The sequence below is a fragment of the Amblyomma mixtum genome, chromosome 5 (assembly GCF_055824585.1).
Source record: "Amblyomma mixtum isolate Tamu chromosome 5, ASM5582458v1, whole genome shotgun sequence".
Lineage (NCBI taxonomy): Eukaryota > Metazoa > Arthropoda > Arachnida > Ixodida > Ixodidae > Amblyomma > Amblyomma mixtum.
In genome coordinates, this window is record NC_143016.1 from 106,882,340 (window position 1) to 106,895,854 (window position 13,515).

At 49.7% G+C, this 13,515-nt stretch overlaps 1 protein-coding gene across 1 annotated transcript; it reads right to left on the minus strand.

Annotated features, from left to right (window-relative positions):
• Positions 1-5,309: 5,309 nt before the first annotated feature.
• LOC149343284 (uncharacterized) lies at positions 5,310-10,992 on the minus strand. Its single transcript, XM_089546923.1, has 3 exons — positions 9,697-10,992; positions 6,988-7,794; positions 5,310-6,296 (listed from the first exon to the last, which is right to left on the minus strand). Exons 1-3 carry the CDS (start codon positions 10,990-10,992, stop codon positions 5,310-5,312), a joined length of 3,090 nt encoding a protein of 1,029 aa, XP_089403049.1.
• Positions 10,993-13,515: the final 2,523 nt, after the last annotated feature.

Sequence of the window (13,515 nt, forward strand, 5' to 3'; positions counted from 1 at the left end):
TCACAAAATCAGCCTCTGATAACCACTTCGTTTGGATCCCTGCCTAGCTAAACTAAATAAGCGGAGTCGGTGTAACGCGGGCCGCCTTTCTCGCTTCTGCTCCAGTTTCCAAAAGACGCTGGCTTGTCACCTCACTCGATTGTCATCGGGCAGGGCAGTAGATCTCTCATTAAGGTATAGGTCTGGGCTAGCTTCGAAACCGCGTTTGACATATAGCGCACAGAAAGACGCGGACGAGTCAACGGGACAAGCAAGCTCTCATCCCCGCAGCTGACATCAAGAGAGCAAAAAAAAAAACAAAAAAAACAACGTAAACTCTAGAAAATGCCTGACCAGAAACACGCGTGACAAATTTTACTGATGTGATGGCCTGACGCCAACGAAAGGAGCCTTTTTTCTTTGCAGTGGAGAAAAAAAGGCTTCTTTCGTTGGCGTCACGCAGTCGCGACTTCTTTGCTTACTGACGCACAGAATGTAGCTACGCCGTCAGGATATTGGTGCAAAAAAGTAGAGGTGCTGGTGGTGCTGGTGCAAAGAAGTAGATGGGAAGGGAGGTTAGAATGTCTTCGCGCCATAAAGATAAATAAATTGAACAAAATGCTTGACGGGAGCTCACATACTCGCTTACCATCGATAGCGCGCCTAAGTAATATGGGTGCCTTACCGGGAAATGTCTTTGTCGTCAGATTCTGTAGGAAGCGCTCGGCAAATTTGGATGTGGTGTGGCAAGTTCTAATCCTAGTTTCACCCTGGCACAATCAACTGGAGAACAATTGCAGTTTTCCCGGCCTACGTCATCGGAGCACGTGCTAGTGGTCTGGACGAAACATGTGACTTCTGACGGCGTGGTGCGGAAGGTTCGATGTGTGCCGAGGCTGCTGCACAATGATGCGTCTCTACTCGGTAGAAGAAAAGCAGCGGGGAACGCTCGAAACATGTAAAACCGAGACGAGTGTACACGCAAGTTGGTCCATTGAGCCACTCTTGTTTGCTTGGAATGAGCTCGTGCTGTGAGCGTAATGCAGCAGTCGGAGATCAAACTATGAGGGACTGTTGTGTTCCCTGGTGTTCTGCGCACTCTAGAAAAAGGCAGCGGCTATTTCGCTTTGCTCGGGAAGTGGGCGGAGAAAAAAAACTGGGAATCACAGTACAGGTGAGACGGCTGTAAACCAACAGAACTCCAAAGTATGCGAGGCAAGGCAAGCGACGAAATGCTTGAATTCCAAACAATGTTTGCTTGGGGCGGAGTTATAATGCGCAACTTCAATGTTTCATCCTCGTAAACTTCTCGCATTTGACTTCGCGGCGAACGAGAATCTGCTTGAATGGCAGTCTTTGGCGAATATGAAAATGTAGCTCGAAATAAGTAATAATGTTTGTTTGAAAAGTAATCAAATGTAAAGCATCAGGGTCAGCGGATTCCACTTCAGTATGCAACGCCCGTTGTGAGATTGTAACTACTGTTCACAAGGCCCCGAGCTTCTCGGCAGATTAGCTGCGAAAGAATATATAGTTTTGCGTAATTAATTTTGATTCACTTTTTAAGAAGTCTATGGCACCACCCCCGTCTTGGGAGTACACCAAATTTGCGAAATTTCACGCGGTAGAGGCAGTTTTATGTTCGAAACAGCCCGCCGCCGCATTGCTTTCATTGTAGCCGAACGGGTGAGTGGGACACAGCATGCCTCCGCAGAGAGCGGTGTCCTCACCTTGAAAGCGGCGCTGGCCATCGAGGCAACCTAGTCACCGCATTTTGAGGCTCATTTCCTCACCAATCTCACGGTGCCTTTAGAAAAGCCCAGTAACAAAGCCATCGAAACAATTTTGATGCGGTGGCAGCAGAACATCCATCTCGGCAAAAAACTGCGCGGTGTCCAATGTTCTCTGAAGCCACCGATAGTCACCTGCCACGATTGGCAAGTAGCACAGTAGAGAGAGGGAAATCCCCCTCTCGGCTTGAAGGAGAAAGGAGGTGGCTGCCGCACGAAGAACCGAGAGTGTGGCCATTATTGAAGGTGGAGGGTGAGGAGGAAAGTGAGCTGGAGGGAGGAGTGGAAATAGCAGAGCGGCGCGCGCGCGCCTGGTGCCATCTCTTTGGTTGACGTGGTTGTGTGCGAGCCACCTTCAGAACCGAGTGCTGATGGATACTAGACATCAGACATGGAATAGAACAGCTTGTATGGAAAGAAGTGAAGTGTGATAAAGTACAAAGGAGACTAAGTACCAAATAAACCTGAATGTAAAGAAGTGTTTGGGATGTGTCGTGTCATGCAAAAGGGAATGAAAGTATAACGCTACGAATTTCCGTCAGATCGGACAACCGGTTGCCTGTCATTGGTTTTATTAACGCGATAGGGTTAAGAAACTCGTGTCGCAGAAAACCAGGCGTCGGCGCCGTCGGCGGCCTTGACCGTGAGCTAAAAATCACCAGAGGAGCGATTTGGGAGGTAGGTGGCTCACCTAGATCACATGATCTTGAAGCGTCATCGTAACCTGCACCCCTGATTGTGAGCAAACTGCCCGCCGTGGTAAGTGGCAGTTAAAGTAATGATTGGTCGCTCGCAAAGAGCAACCTGGGTGGCACAAGGCCCACCGGATCTAGCACCTGCCATCCTAGGGCAGTGACGAATCGCTTAACCGCTTAACCACTGCCCCAGGAGTAGTAAGATGACTCCCAGGGATCTATGAACGTCAAGTACGGAATGACCAGCTTTGCGTATACGGGAATTAACACATTACGCTATCGCGTGAGAACCCTAAGGTTGAGCTTAAGTGTGCCCTGAAATTTTTTGCGGCACTGTTCTCAGATCCATATGTATCAGCAGCGCGAACACCACACAGGAAGAAGAAGGAAAAGAAGGTAAAGAGCGCTGAACTTCCAACTTTTATTTGAGCAAAAATTGAACCCGCACTTTTATACACATACCAGGTAAAATCCCACCAGGGGGTAATCAAGGCGTTCTATCGAATTGGGACCAACACGATGTCCAGGGCATCAAAATGATAACTACTATCACACTATTCAAAGACTTCCATGAAAAGCACGAATGACATGCGGAAAAAACAAGACAATGTAAAAACAGGGCTGAGTGTGCGCGAATGGAAAAATGGAAAAAACAGGGTTGAGGGCGCGAATTTTGCTAAAACCATGAGAAGGCAAGAACACGGTAAAAACACGGAACACGGTTTTAGCAAAATTCGCGCCCTCAACCCTGTTTTTTCCATTTTTCCATTCGCGCACACTCAGCCCTGTTTTTACATTGTCTTGTTTTTTCCGCATGTCATTCGTGCTTTTCATGGAAGTCTTTGAATAGTGTGATAGTAGTTATCATTTTGATGCCCTGGACATCGTGTTGGTCCCAATTCGATAGAACGCCTTGATTACCCCCTGGTGGGATTTTACCTGGTATGTGTATAAAAGTGCGGGTTCAATTTTTGCTCAAATAAAAGTTGGAAGTTCAGCGCTCTTTACCTTCTTTTCCTTCTTCTTCCTGTGTGGTGTTCGCGCTGCTGATACATATGGATCGCAACCAACTAGCCCGACAGATGGTGTTGTTCTCAGATAGCGACTAAGTTTCAAGTGTTTTCGCTTTATTCGACCGCAAACGCCTCACGACTTCGTAATTATTGCTTCTTTTCACGGCTGTGTTCTCTATGCAGTGCTCTAGTAATGATGAATGAAGGCGTCCATCTCGCGCACTGCTACGCCTACGCACTATGAACAGTTTTTGTAAGGGCTATGCTTCGAAGAACAAGAATCTCGGTGTTCTGCTACAGAGTCACATTGCCGTGTTGTCACTGTGCTGTTACATTCCTCGGGAACGTGCTCATAACTATGCTGAAGCCCACAAAGCATACCGGGTGTACGATGAAGGCGGCGCAGGTTTTTAACGCGACAGCTTTAAGGCTCCCGTTCTTCAGAAAATCTGGCATCGTCGTCGTCGTCGTTGTGAGCGAAAATTTCCCGGAGAAGCAACCTAAGTGTGCCACCTAGGTCACGTGACCTAGTAAGGTCATCACAACCTGCCCACCAGATTGTGAACAAGCTGACCACCATGGCAGGCGGCAATTGATGAGTGGTTGCGATAGGTTGCCCGAGAAGAGCAACCTCGGTCGCACAAGCTCCACCGGTGGCTTCCCTCACCTGCCATCGCAACGCAGTGGAGCATCGCTTAACTGCTGCACCAGTGAGACAAGAATGGGGTGAGGACTGTCAGAGATCTATCGACGCAAAGTCGAGAGTGAAAAATTCCGAACATATGGGCATTAACGCATTAACGCTAACGCATCATACCCTTAAGACGAAGCTGAAATGCTCCTTGCAATATTAATGCTTCTAGCAAAGAATTTCTGAGTATCACCAAGAACAAAAAGTGGCGCTGCGGTAGTTCACCGTAGAGGCGAAGGCATTTCGGGAAGACGAGACGAGGTTTCGTATCTGGCTTGGCTGTTGTTTGGCGTGAAGCAACGTTGGCGTGAAGCGCGTATTCAGCCCTAAAAATAAGACTCTTCTCGAGGCAAACCTGACAGTTTGAAACCAAAATTTGCACTCCAACCTTAGACTTGCGTTAATTTCATCAAAGAAGTTGAACATGCCATGTTAAAATTACTTAAACTGCTCGCAGAGGAGAGCATCGCGGCGCAGCTACCGATTCAGAGACAGAATCCACGTTTTCGGCCCAACACTAGCCAAGCCTCATCTTCGCGGCAGTGCCGCGGTGGATGAAGTGCTGAAACTTGCATAGACGGTGACGCGCCTTTTCCCTCTAAGTAAAGGTGAGAAACTATATGGCTCGTAGATCTTGGTCTCCTGCTCTTCCCTAGCCTGTCAAATAAAGCGCTATCTCGTGCAAGTGTAACGTGTTAACTGATGTATTACGGTTACCGATGTGGGCCACACTGCAGTAAAACGATAGACATATATTTTCTTCGGTGTTTTGGCCAGGTAGCTGTTTCCGGTGATGTGTTGTCCCTGATACTTCAAAAGCTGCCATTGTTATCGGTAATACAGGTAATTTCTAAACATGTTTCTGTAAACGTTTGTAAACGTTTGTACGTCAGCATAACACAAGCGGCATTTGATTATGTGTAACTTCAGGAAAAGGCAAGCGGTGTCACCTTCTAAAAAGTTAACCAAATGTAGTGGAACTGCAGTGAAGCCGATTCACGGCAAATGCGTTGAGTCGAAAACCAGGTCACTGAGTTTCGCTTTATTCTGGCTTTTCTGATCCTGTGGGCACTCAAAAGAGACTCCTCGTATGCATCCTCTGCAGCTCTTCTGCAGTATGCAGAAATAATAAAGAGGCGCTTCAAGGTTTCGGTCCACTTCCGCTCGCTTTCGAGGCTTCGTTTTCCGCGTCGCACTTGTGTCCTTCCTTGGCGTGCTTTCCGATGTCCACAGACACTGAAACGTTGAGGGCCTCGTTGGAGACGTGCTTTCCGTCGGGGCTGTCGATAAACACGGGAGGAACTTTGACCTCTACGTGGCCGTCTTTGCAGCTCTCGACTATCATCTTCTTCTCGATGTGCACCGGGGACAGGACCCCCCGAGAAGTGGACGTCGCGCTGGCACTCTTGGGCGGCACCAGGTCGATGGTCATGTTCACCTGAAGCGGCATGTCTCCGTAGTCGGCGTCAGAGAGGGCTTGCGCTATCTGCTCCGAGATGGCTCGGCTCTCGTCGTCAACGGAGGTCGCGGATCCTCGCTTCACTTTACGCACTTTCTTTATTTTTTTCTTTGTAGGCGAAGTCGGGCTCGTTTCCTGAGGCGATGTCAAGGAGCTGCTGCTTTTTCCTTCTTCCGCTGACGACACTCGTCTGCCCGCGGCCGCTAAATCTGATGCGGACGCCTTAGCTGCCATCGCCGCGTCCGCACTTTGATCTGCTGTGATGCTCCAGCGTTCCTTGGCGTCGATAATTTGTTCAGCGCTGGGTCGCTCCTGCAGACCCGTGGCCTTCTGGTCGCCCCCTAAACTTGTTGCCGATTGCCTGGCGGTTGCTTCCCGAGCTCCCGCTGTTTCGATGGCTTCGACAGCTCCGTCGGCTCCCTGTTCTCGAGAGTCGATGATTAGGTCTCTGCTAACGCGCTCTTCTGAGGACTTGGTCGATAGAGCTAGTAGTTCTGAGCTCCCGCCTGGGGCACCGGCCTTCACTAGGCTCGTCGATGATAACTTCATCATGATTTCCGACCGCTTCCTCACCTCCAAACCAGACGTCCGCCTTGACTCGCCGGCAATTTTCGTGGCGCTGGAGTCTGCACGGATTTCCTTGAGAGCTGACTGGCTTCCTTTGGTGTCCTGAGGCAGAAAATTAATACCACGCGCTTAGCTTCGTCGTAGGCAAACCTGGGAGCAGTTACACAGTTCTTCGCATCATTGCAAGTGGTTTGCCTTTTAATTTTTTTTTGTACATAACGCGCGGTGCCATGCTGTGAAGTTCGCAGACACTCATTTCAATATAAAGCTACAGGTCCGTCAAACACTTATTTCGTTCAGAATTTTGATGCAGTCACGTATATCACTTCCGAAGTGAAACGATACTGACGCTGTAGTGGCTCTATTACTAAGTCGACTTTTTGGTAGTAGATGTAGTGCTTGTCTTGGATGACGTTACGAGCGTAGACTTCGTCATCCTCTCAGACGACATGTGGGAGAACACCCCTGACAAAGAGCCTTTTGTCTGCCATGACCTCGAGGCGACTGCTGTTTCTAGTTCAGACCGTTTAGCTGCTGTTTTAGTAACCAATGTGCCCGACTTATCAGCCTCCGTATTCCCACACTGCTCTGCTTCAATGTCTCTTGATTTGAACTTTATGATTTCTCCGTCAGAAGCGTTTTTTAAGGGAATGTTTGTGGCCAGAAAACCGATCCTGGAGCTTTTGCTTGAACATCGCTTGTACGTTTGTATCACTGTCCGTTGCTCGTCCGAAACGACACGCGTTCCCGTAGCTCCACTCAATAAGTTGCGTTCGACAGGAAACACATCGACTTTGCTCGATTGTTCTAGAGTGCTTCCTTGCAACTTGTTGGGTGAAGCTGCATTCACGGGCTTGTCTGACCCATTTCTCACAGGAGGCATCACCTGCGCTGACGACTGCGGCTTAGATTTCAATGCAGGATAAGTCTTGCTCACCAGTTCTCCGGGTCCACTCCCGGCTCGAAGCGCTCTGCCAGTCGACTTGTCATCAGCCGCTGCAGAAAGGACGAGGCTGGTGGACCTTTTGGGGCTCGGCTTCAGTTCTGAGGCTGACTTCTCCAATGGGACAAGGGCGCCGGGCACAGTTTTTGGTTCGTAGTCTTTGGCTGCTGCAAACGGACCTTGCGTCACTTCCGGAGAAAGAGTTTTGAAAGTAGATATAATGCGCCTTTGAGAGTCAGGTGCGGTTGCCATTTTATCGCCTGTACTCGTCAGCTCGTCCGGCAATGGCGGAGTAGATTCAGCAGGAAGCTGTGGCGGTGACGGTATATCAACCAGGCTGGCGCCCTGCTTGGGCGCAAATGCCGTGGGGCTTCCCTTGGCTTCCAAAAGCCTCCTTATTTCGCCTGGCGACACCAAGTCACTCTTTTTCTTCGCGGGAGAACCTGGGCCCAGGGCACTAAGAGCAAGTGAAGGGGACCCAATGGAACTCTGACTAGCGCTCCTATCAGTTGCGGGTAGCATAGGCATTTCCGACGGAGTCGGCGCAAATACAGTGGCCGGACGTCCCCGTGCAAACTGGCCGACACTAGTGAGGCTGGTTTTCGCAGCCGCAAGTGCTGTGGAACTCTCATTTTTGGCCGAAACAAGTGACGTCGCCTGAGAAGCGATGGGTGCAGGAATGTCTGCTACGGTCTTCAACGTCGAAATCGATGTGACTGCACCAGTGGGTGTGGTAGATATCCCCGGGAAAGGACCAGATGTTTCTTTTTCGCTCGTCACAGCCACCAGTTGTGATGATGATTTGATAAGCTGCCCAGTAGATCCCCGCTTCGGTAAAATATCTGTTGCTTGAGATGATAAAGCAGAACTCTTGGTAGGCACTAAGGGGCTGCCTGTCGGCTGCATTAACTTGGGTGCTTGCTCAATGATACTCTTGGAAGACGGAGATGGCGCACGAGGTACACCCCGTGGGCTCTTTGTGGGATCTAGGAAGCCAGATGTCGCCCGCGGAGTCCAGGATTCGGTAAGCTGGCGCGAGGAGGAGATTTCCGCGGGAGCTTCTAAAATAGAAACCTGAGCGGGTGCTTGAGGACTTCTGGGGCTTTTCGTTGGCTCTAAGAAGCCAGAAGTTGGTCGCGGCGACCACGGTTCAGCAAATTGAGTTGATGCTTGAGGACTTCTTGGGCTTTTCGTTGGCTCTAAGAAGCCAGAAGTTGGTCGCGGCGACCACGGTTCAGCAAATTGAGTTGATGCTTGAGGACTTCTTGGGCTTTTTGTTGGCTCTAAAAACCCAGCAGTTGGCCGTGGCGACCACGCTTCAGTAGGGTGGCCCAACGAAGTGGTGCCGCCGAATAAAGACGTCGTGCCGGAAGGGGAGCCGGGACGAGCTCCACTCGAACCTTTTCGCAGAATGCTTTCTGAGACCTGGGCGGATTCCTTTTGAGCTACGGTGGAAGCCTGTTTAGGCTGTAGGAAGCCCTCTGCTGCGCTTGGTGACGAGGCTTCCATCACCTTACGTGGAGAAGTTCCCGATACTTCAACCGCTGTTCCCCGAGGTGAGCCAGGAGAAGGGACTGAGAGTTTCTTCAGGCCCGCAGATGCACCTTCCACAAGGGTCTGTAGCGCAGAAGCTTCAGTCACGAGGCTTTTTGAGACAGGAGGAGTAATCGGAAAACCGGGCTGTTTCGTTGTCCCAAGACCTGCATGCACCGTAGTGGTCGCGGGAACAGACATTGCGCCCTGTGTGGAGCTTGGGAAATCTTTATCCACACTCTTTCTCATGCTTACTCCTTTCTGCGTCTCCACGACTGAAGACGGATATTGAACAAGGGGCTTTTGCGGAGATTGAATACTAATCGGACTTTTGGAGGCACGAAGTGAGATGTCAGATGCAGTTTTTATGCTGTCCTGACCGTCAAAGAACGTTTTTCGATCTGCGGTTGGTCCAATGCCCTGGATCAATGGAGACTTTGCACTTTTGCTTGAGCTTGTAACGCCTTTGTACCCCTGAACATCCGTCAGCAGAGGAGAAACTTCAGCCGAAGGTTTCGATAGCACTGTCTTTGTGAATGCACCTTGCGCCTCCACGGCAGAAGACGGATATTGAACAAGGGGCTTTTGCGGGGATAGAATACTAATTGGACTTTTGGCGGCACGAAGTGAGATGTCAGATGCAGTTTTCGGGTGGTCCTGGGCGTCAAAGAATGTCTTTTGATCTGCAGTTGGTCCAAACCCCTGAATTAATGAGGTCTTGGCACTTTTGCTTGAGCCTATAACGTCTCTGTACCCCTGACTATCCGTCAGCAGAGAAGAAACTTCAGACGGAGGTTTCGATAGAACGGCTTTAGTGAATGCGCCTTGCGTCTCCACGACTGAAGACGGATATTGAATGAGAGGCTTTTGCGGGGCTTGAATACTTATTGAACTTCCCGAGGCACGAGGGGACACGTCGGCTGCAGTTTTCGGGCTGTCTTGAGCGTCAAAGAAAGTCTTTTTATCTGCCGTTTGTCCAAACTCCCGGACGAATAGGGCCTTTGCACTTTTGCTTGAACCTATAACGTCATTGGAGCCCCGAATATCTGTCAGCAGGGAATAAACTTCGGATGGAGGTTTAGACAGCGCAGTCTTCGCGAATGCTCCTTGCGACGATTTGCGAGTCCCGGAGGAGCGCATGCCTAGCCTTTCTTGCGACTTTGAAACCGCAGTTCTCGACATTTTTGCAGATGCGGCCATTTGTGTCGGCGAAGAAGGCCGAGAGAGCACAGTGGTGGCGTTTTTCGAGGAGCTCCAAAGGCCAGGACTTCTAGCCCTAGCAAGTGCGTGCCTCTCAAAGTGCTCAGCGAGCAGTCCTCGATCTTGTGCAACGTTGTCATAAGGGCTTCGCAGCAGGTGACGAGATCCATGAGGCCGCGCTGGTGGCCATGCTTCCGGTTGTGCAATCGGTGTTATTTCGATGGGCGAGATTGTCACCTCTGCTATGTGTTGTCTAGAAGAAGTTGCTGCGAATGCTTTCTGGCTGCTCCGAGAACTGACCTCTTGCATGTCATGGGCGAGGGGCCGAGTCGCCAATTCTAAGGAACGTCGTGACCTTCTCAACAGGGAGGAATGGCTTGTGGCTGGTGTTGCGTAGAGGCTTTTTGCAGCTCTTTCATACTCTGCATATATTCCTGTCTCTTGGGATTTCCGGTCGAATAGCCTGCGTGCGATGTCTGCCATGGCCGTCTCCAAGTCGCGTTGGTTGGTGATGCTGGTCAATGACTTTTTGGTGGAGCGGTGTCTCGAGGGAGTTTCAACCCGAGAGGTAGTAATCCTGGACTGACTTTCGAACGCGGTAGCTTTGACCCTTGATGTCGACGACGACAGGGCGACGCAAGAACGCTTCAAACTGACACTCTTCGAACTCTGCACAACAGGCACGATCTCAATGAACGGAGACTTGGCCCAATGCAGGGATCCTCCGGCGCTGCCCACCGACGTGACGCTTACTTTTTCCACACTCTTCCTCGCAAGGGCGCTTATTCCACCACCAACTTCCAAGGATATGTTGGACTCTGGCAGCGATGGCAGTCCGAGGAAGCGACAATCTGCGCTTCTCGAATTGTTGGCTGATAGACGGCCCTCGGTGACCAGCAACTCGGACTCATGCGAAGAAGGAACAGAGCGGCTATGACGCCTTACCACGTTAACTGCAAGTCCGGACGACGTCCAGCCGCCTTGAATGGCCACTTGCGCAGGCGGCAGCGGCGTGGTGACCACAACGGCGGATGGAGCCTTGGGGGCCCTGACGGAGGGTGATGTTGGCCGGGACACGCCGGTGCTCCAGTGCGACGAAGTCGTGCGGGACCTGGACTTCATGGCGAGCTGCTGTGGGCGCTCTGTATACGTCCAATCGAAGGCACGACCTCTGAATTTAGGAGGCGATAGCCAGAATTTTGGTGAGCCCACGGGCTCGGCAGCCTGGCCCGCAAATTTTTTCTTCGTCTGCCAGCGAGGGCGACTGCTCGCGCTTGTGCGTGCACGCGCGTAGTTAGCTCTTTAAGGAAAAAGCAGAAGCGCCATGTTTATCATCACCATCGTCAGCATCATCATCATCAGTGGAAGCAGCAAAAGTGCGGTATCGGTCGAAGCGGCTGAGTACCGTGCGCCGGGGCTCAGTGGGGACGTGCTCAAAGGGGGTTCTATTTTAAGTGAACAGGTATTTACTGTAGTGCGTGTAACGGGTTATACGAGTAGTGGTGTGGGCCAAGAAGACGACGAGTTGCCCCAGCACGCCTCTTAATGGTGTCGCGTTAAGATATGTGTCGTAAAGAGTGCTGGAGATGAGATATGATGCGTCAATAAAAATTGAAGATACAGATATTAGACGCGTTAGTACAGCAGCGATTACAGGCAGTTTTGTCTAACGCTTTCTCACGCCTGAAACTCACCACAAGTATACGCACGCAAGTTTTGCGGGTAAACTTATGTCACCAGCTTGACATGGCTATCAACTTTAGAAATTTTTATTAATGCGAGAACATTATATGGCTATGTACGCGTCATCAAAAAGTGCCCGCAAACTTGGTCCGCACGTTCATGCCGTTCTATAATTATATATATGTGAAAAAGTTTGACTGAATAAGGTAGTGGTAATAAGGGAGTAATTACTCATTGGCATCCACCCAAGCGCAGCCATACGGCTACAAAGGAAAGCTATACAGCTTTCTCAGAAACTTCGTAGTTAAACTTCGTAGTTAGGGGGATTCCCCTAAAACATTTGACCAACACTGTTCCCACTTCGAGTTATTGATCAATTCGCTCTCGCCCTACCATAAGTTTGCCGTCCGGGTTAGCTCAGTTGGTAGAGCGACTGCTCCGGTGTAGCGGTGGTCCCGGGTTCAAACCCCGGACCAGGACGAATTTTTCTTTAACTACGAAGTTTCTGAGAAAGCTGTATAGCTTTCCTTTGTAGCCGTATGGCTGCGCTTGGGTGGATGCCAATGAGTTATTACTCCCTTATTACAAATTTACTCCACCTTGGGGGATTCCCCTAAAACATTTGACCAATAAGGTAGTGGGTGAAAAAATCTCGCTAAATTCCAATTTTCGTTGATGTGGAGTAATTAGTTAATTAATTAAACAGCAAAGATACACTTAGACGTCGAAATAGCCATGGACGTCGGTATAACACTGGGACGTCAGAATAGCCACGGCGCCGACATAGTTTTTTTTAATTCGAGCTGTTTGCCATTAGGCATAATGAAAAGCGTCGACATAGTATGTGGACGTTTTGCTTTCACATTGCTTCAGTGCGGGTCGCCGCAGTGATGTGAAACAAAACAAGTGAAACAATTGAGAAAAAAAAACTGGAGGGCGAAAAAGAGGACAGGGAAAAGCTCTCGCATTTCGCTCTTAAGCAGACAAGTGCAATCCTGTAATTTTTATTCGTCAGAGCAGAGTTCAACTTTCATCTAGCTGCTCGATTTCAGGCCACAACGCCTTTGGCTTATACGCGTTTTGCAAAAGGAAATTAACTTGTCACTATACTTCAGCTGGTGAAGGCGTCCGGCGCGACCCATGAGACTGCACGGCGAACAACAAAACAAAAACTACGAACTCGAGCGCACGAATTGCTCTATTTTACACTTGGTCTCCAGATTTTAGTTCCGTCCAGTTGTTTCCAGGTGTAAAATTGCGTTACGTTTGCTGAATTGATGGGGAAGGCTCATCTATACTTAAGGAAGTACATCTTCAGTCTTTTCATCTGCTTACGTTAAAAAACTCAGCACTTCGACGGCCACATAATGAAGAGCACGGGTGGACTGTTTTTATTTCACTGCGACCTCGTTCGCGCAGATCTTCCGCTGCACGAAGAATTGTGTTGCAATGCACACCGAGTTTAAACATTTGGCCTAGCGTCCACTGCTCGTCGTGAATGCTGAGAGATGTGATGTAGACCAAGTTTGGTAAGCACTAAATATTACGGAAAAGAATGTTTCCAAGGCGGCTATAATATAATTATGCCTGCATATCAGATTTTGTTACTTTTTATAACTGGCTCGATTCACCGCGTGCCAATGACAGAATGGGAGCGTAGGGCATGGCGTCGCTTGGATCAGTGAAAGGCAGCGAGAAAAAATATAATGGAATGAAAAATGATGTTTTGTTCTAATGGCCCAGTGTTCGATCTCGTTACCAAACTAGGTGCGCTGTGATCTGCATCCAGCTCAACTGCGCCGTTTCTTAGAGCTTCACGGGCACAAAAAGACTACGTCTCGCAGTTCGGTGGCATTCGAGAGAAAAAAAAACTGGCGTCAGCAAAAACAGAGCCTAATTACCAAAGCCATGCGATCGTTGGAACGGAATATGATCGAACGGCGCTGTAGCTGTGACGCCGGG

Bases quoted from the DNA above. Each gene is read 5' to 3' on its own strand.
- LOC149343284 (XM_089546923.1), bottom strand. From the start codon at position 10,992: ATGAAGTCCAGGTCCCGCACGACTTCGTCGCACTGGAGCACCGGCGTG. The intron at 7,795-9,696 runs GTTATAGGTTCA...ATCGCTTCTCAG, and splicing joins ATATTCGGGGCTCCAATGAC to GCGACGTCACTTGTTTCGGC. The intron at 6,297-6,987 runs GTCGATGTGTTT...TTTCTGCCTCAG, and splicing joins CTCTAGAACAATCGAGCAAA to GACACCAAAGGAAGCCAGTC.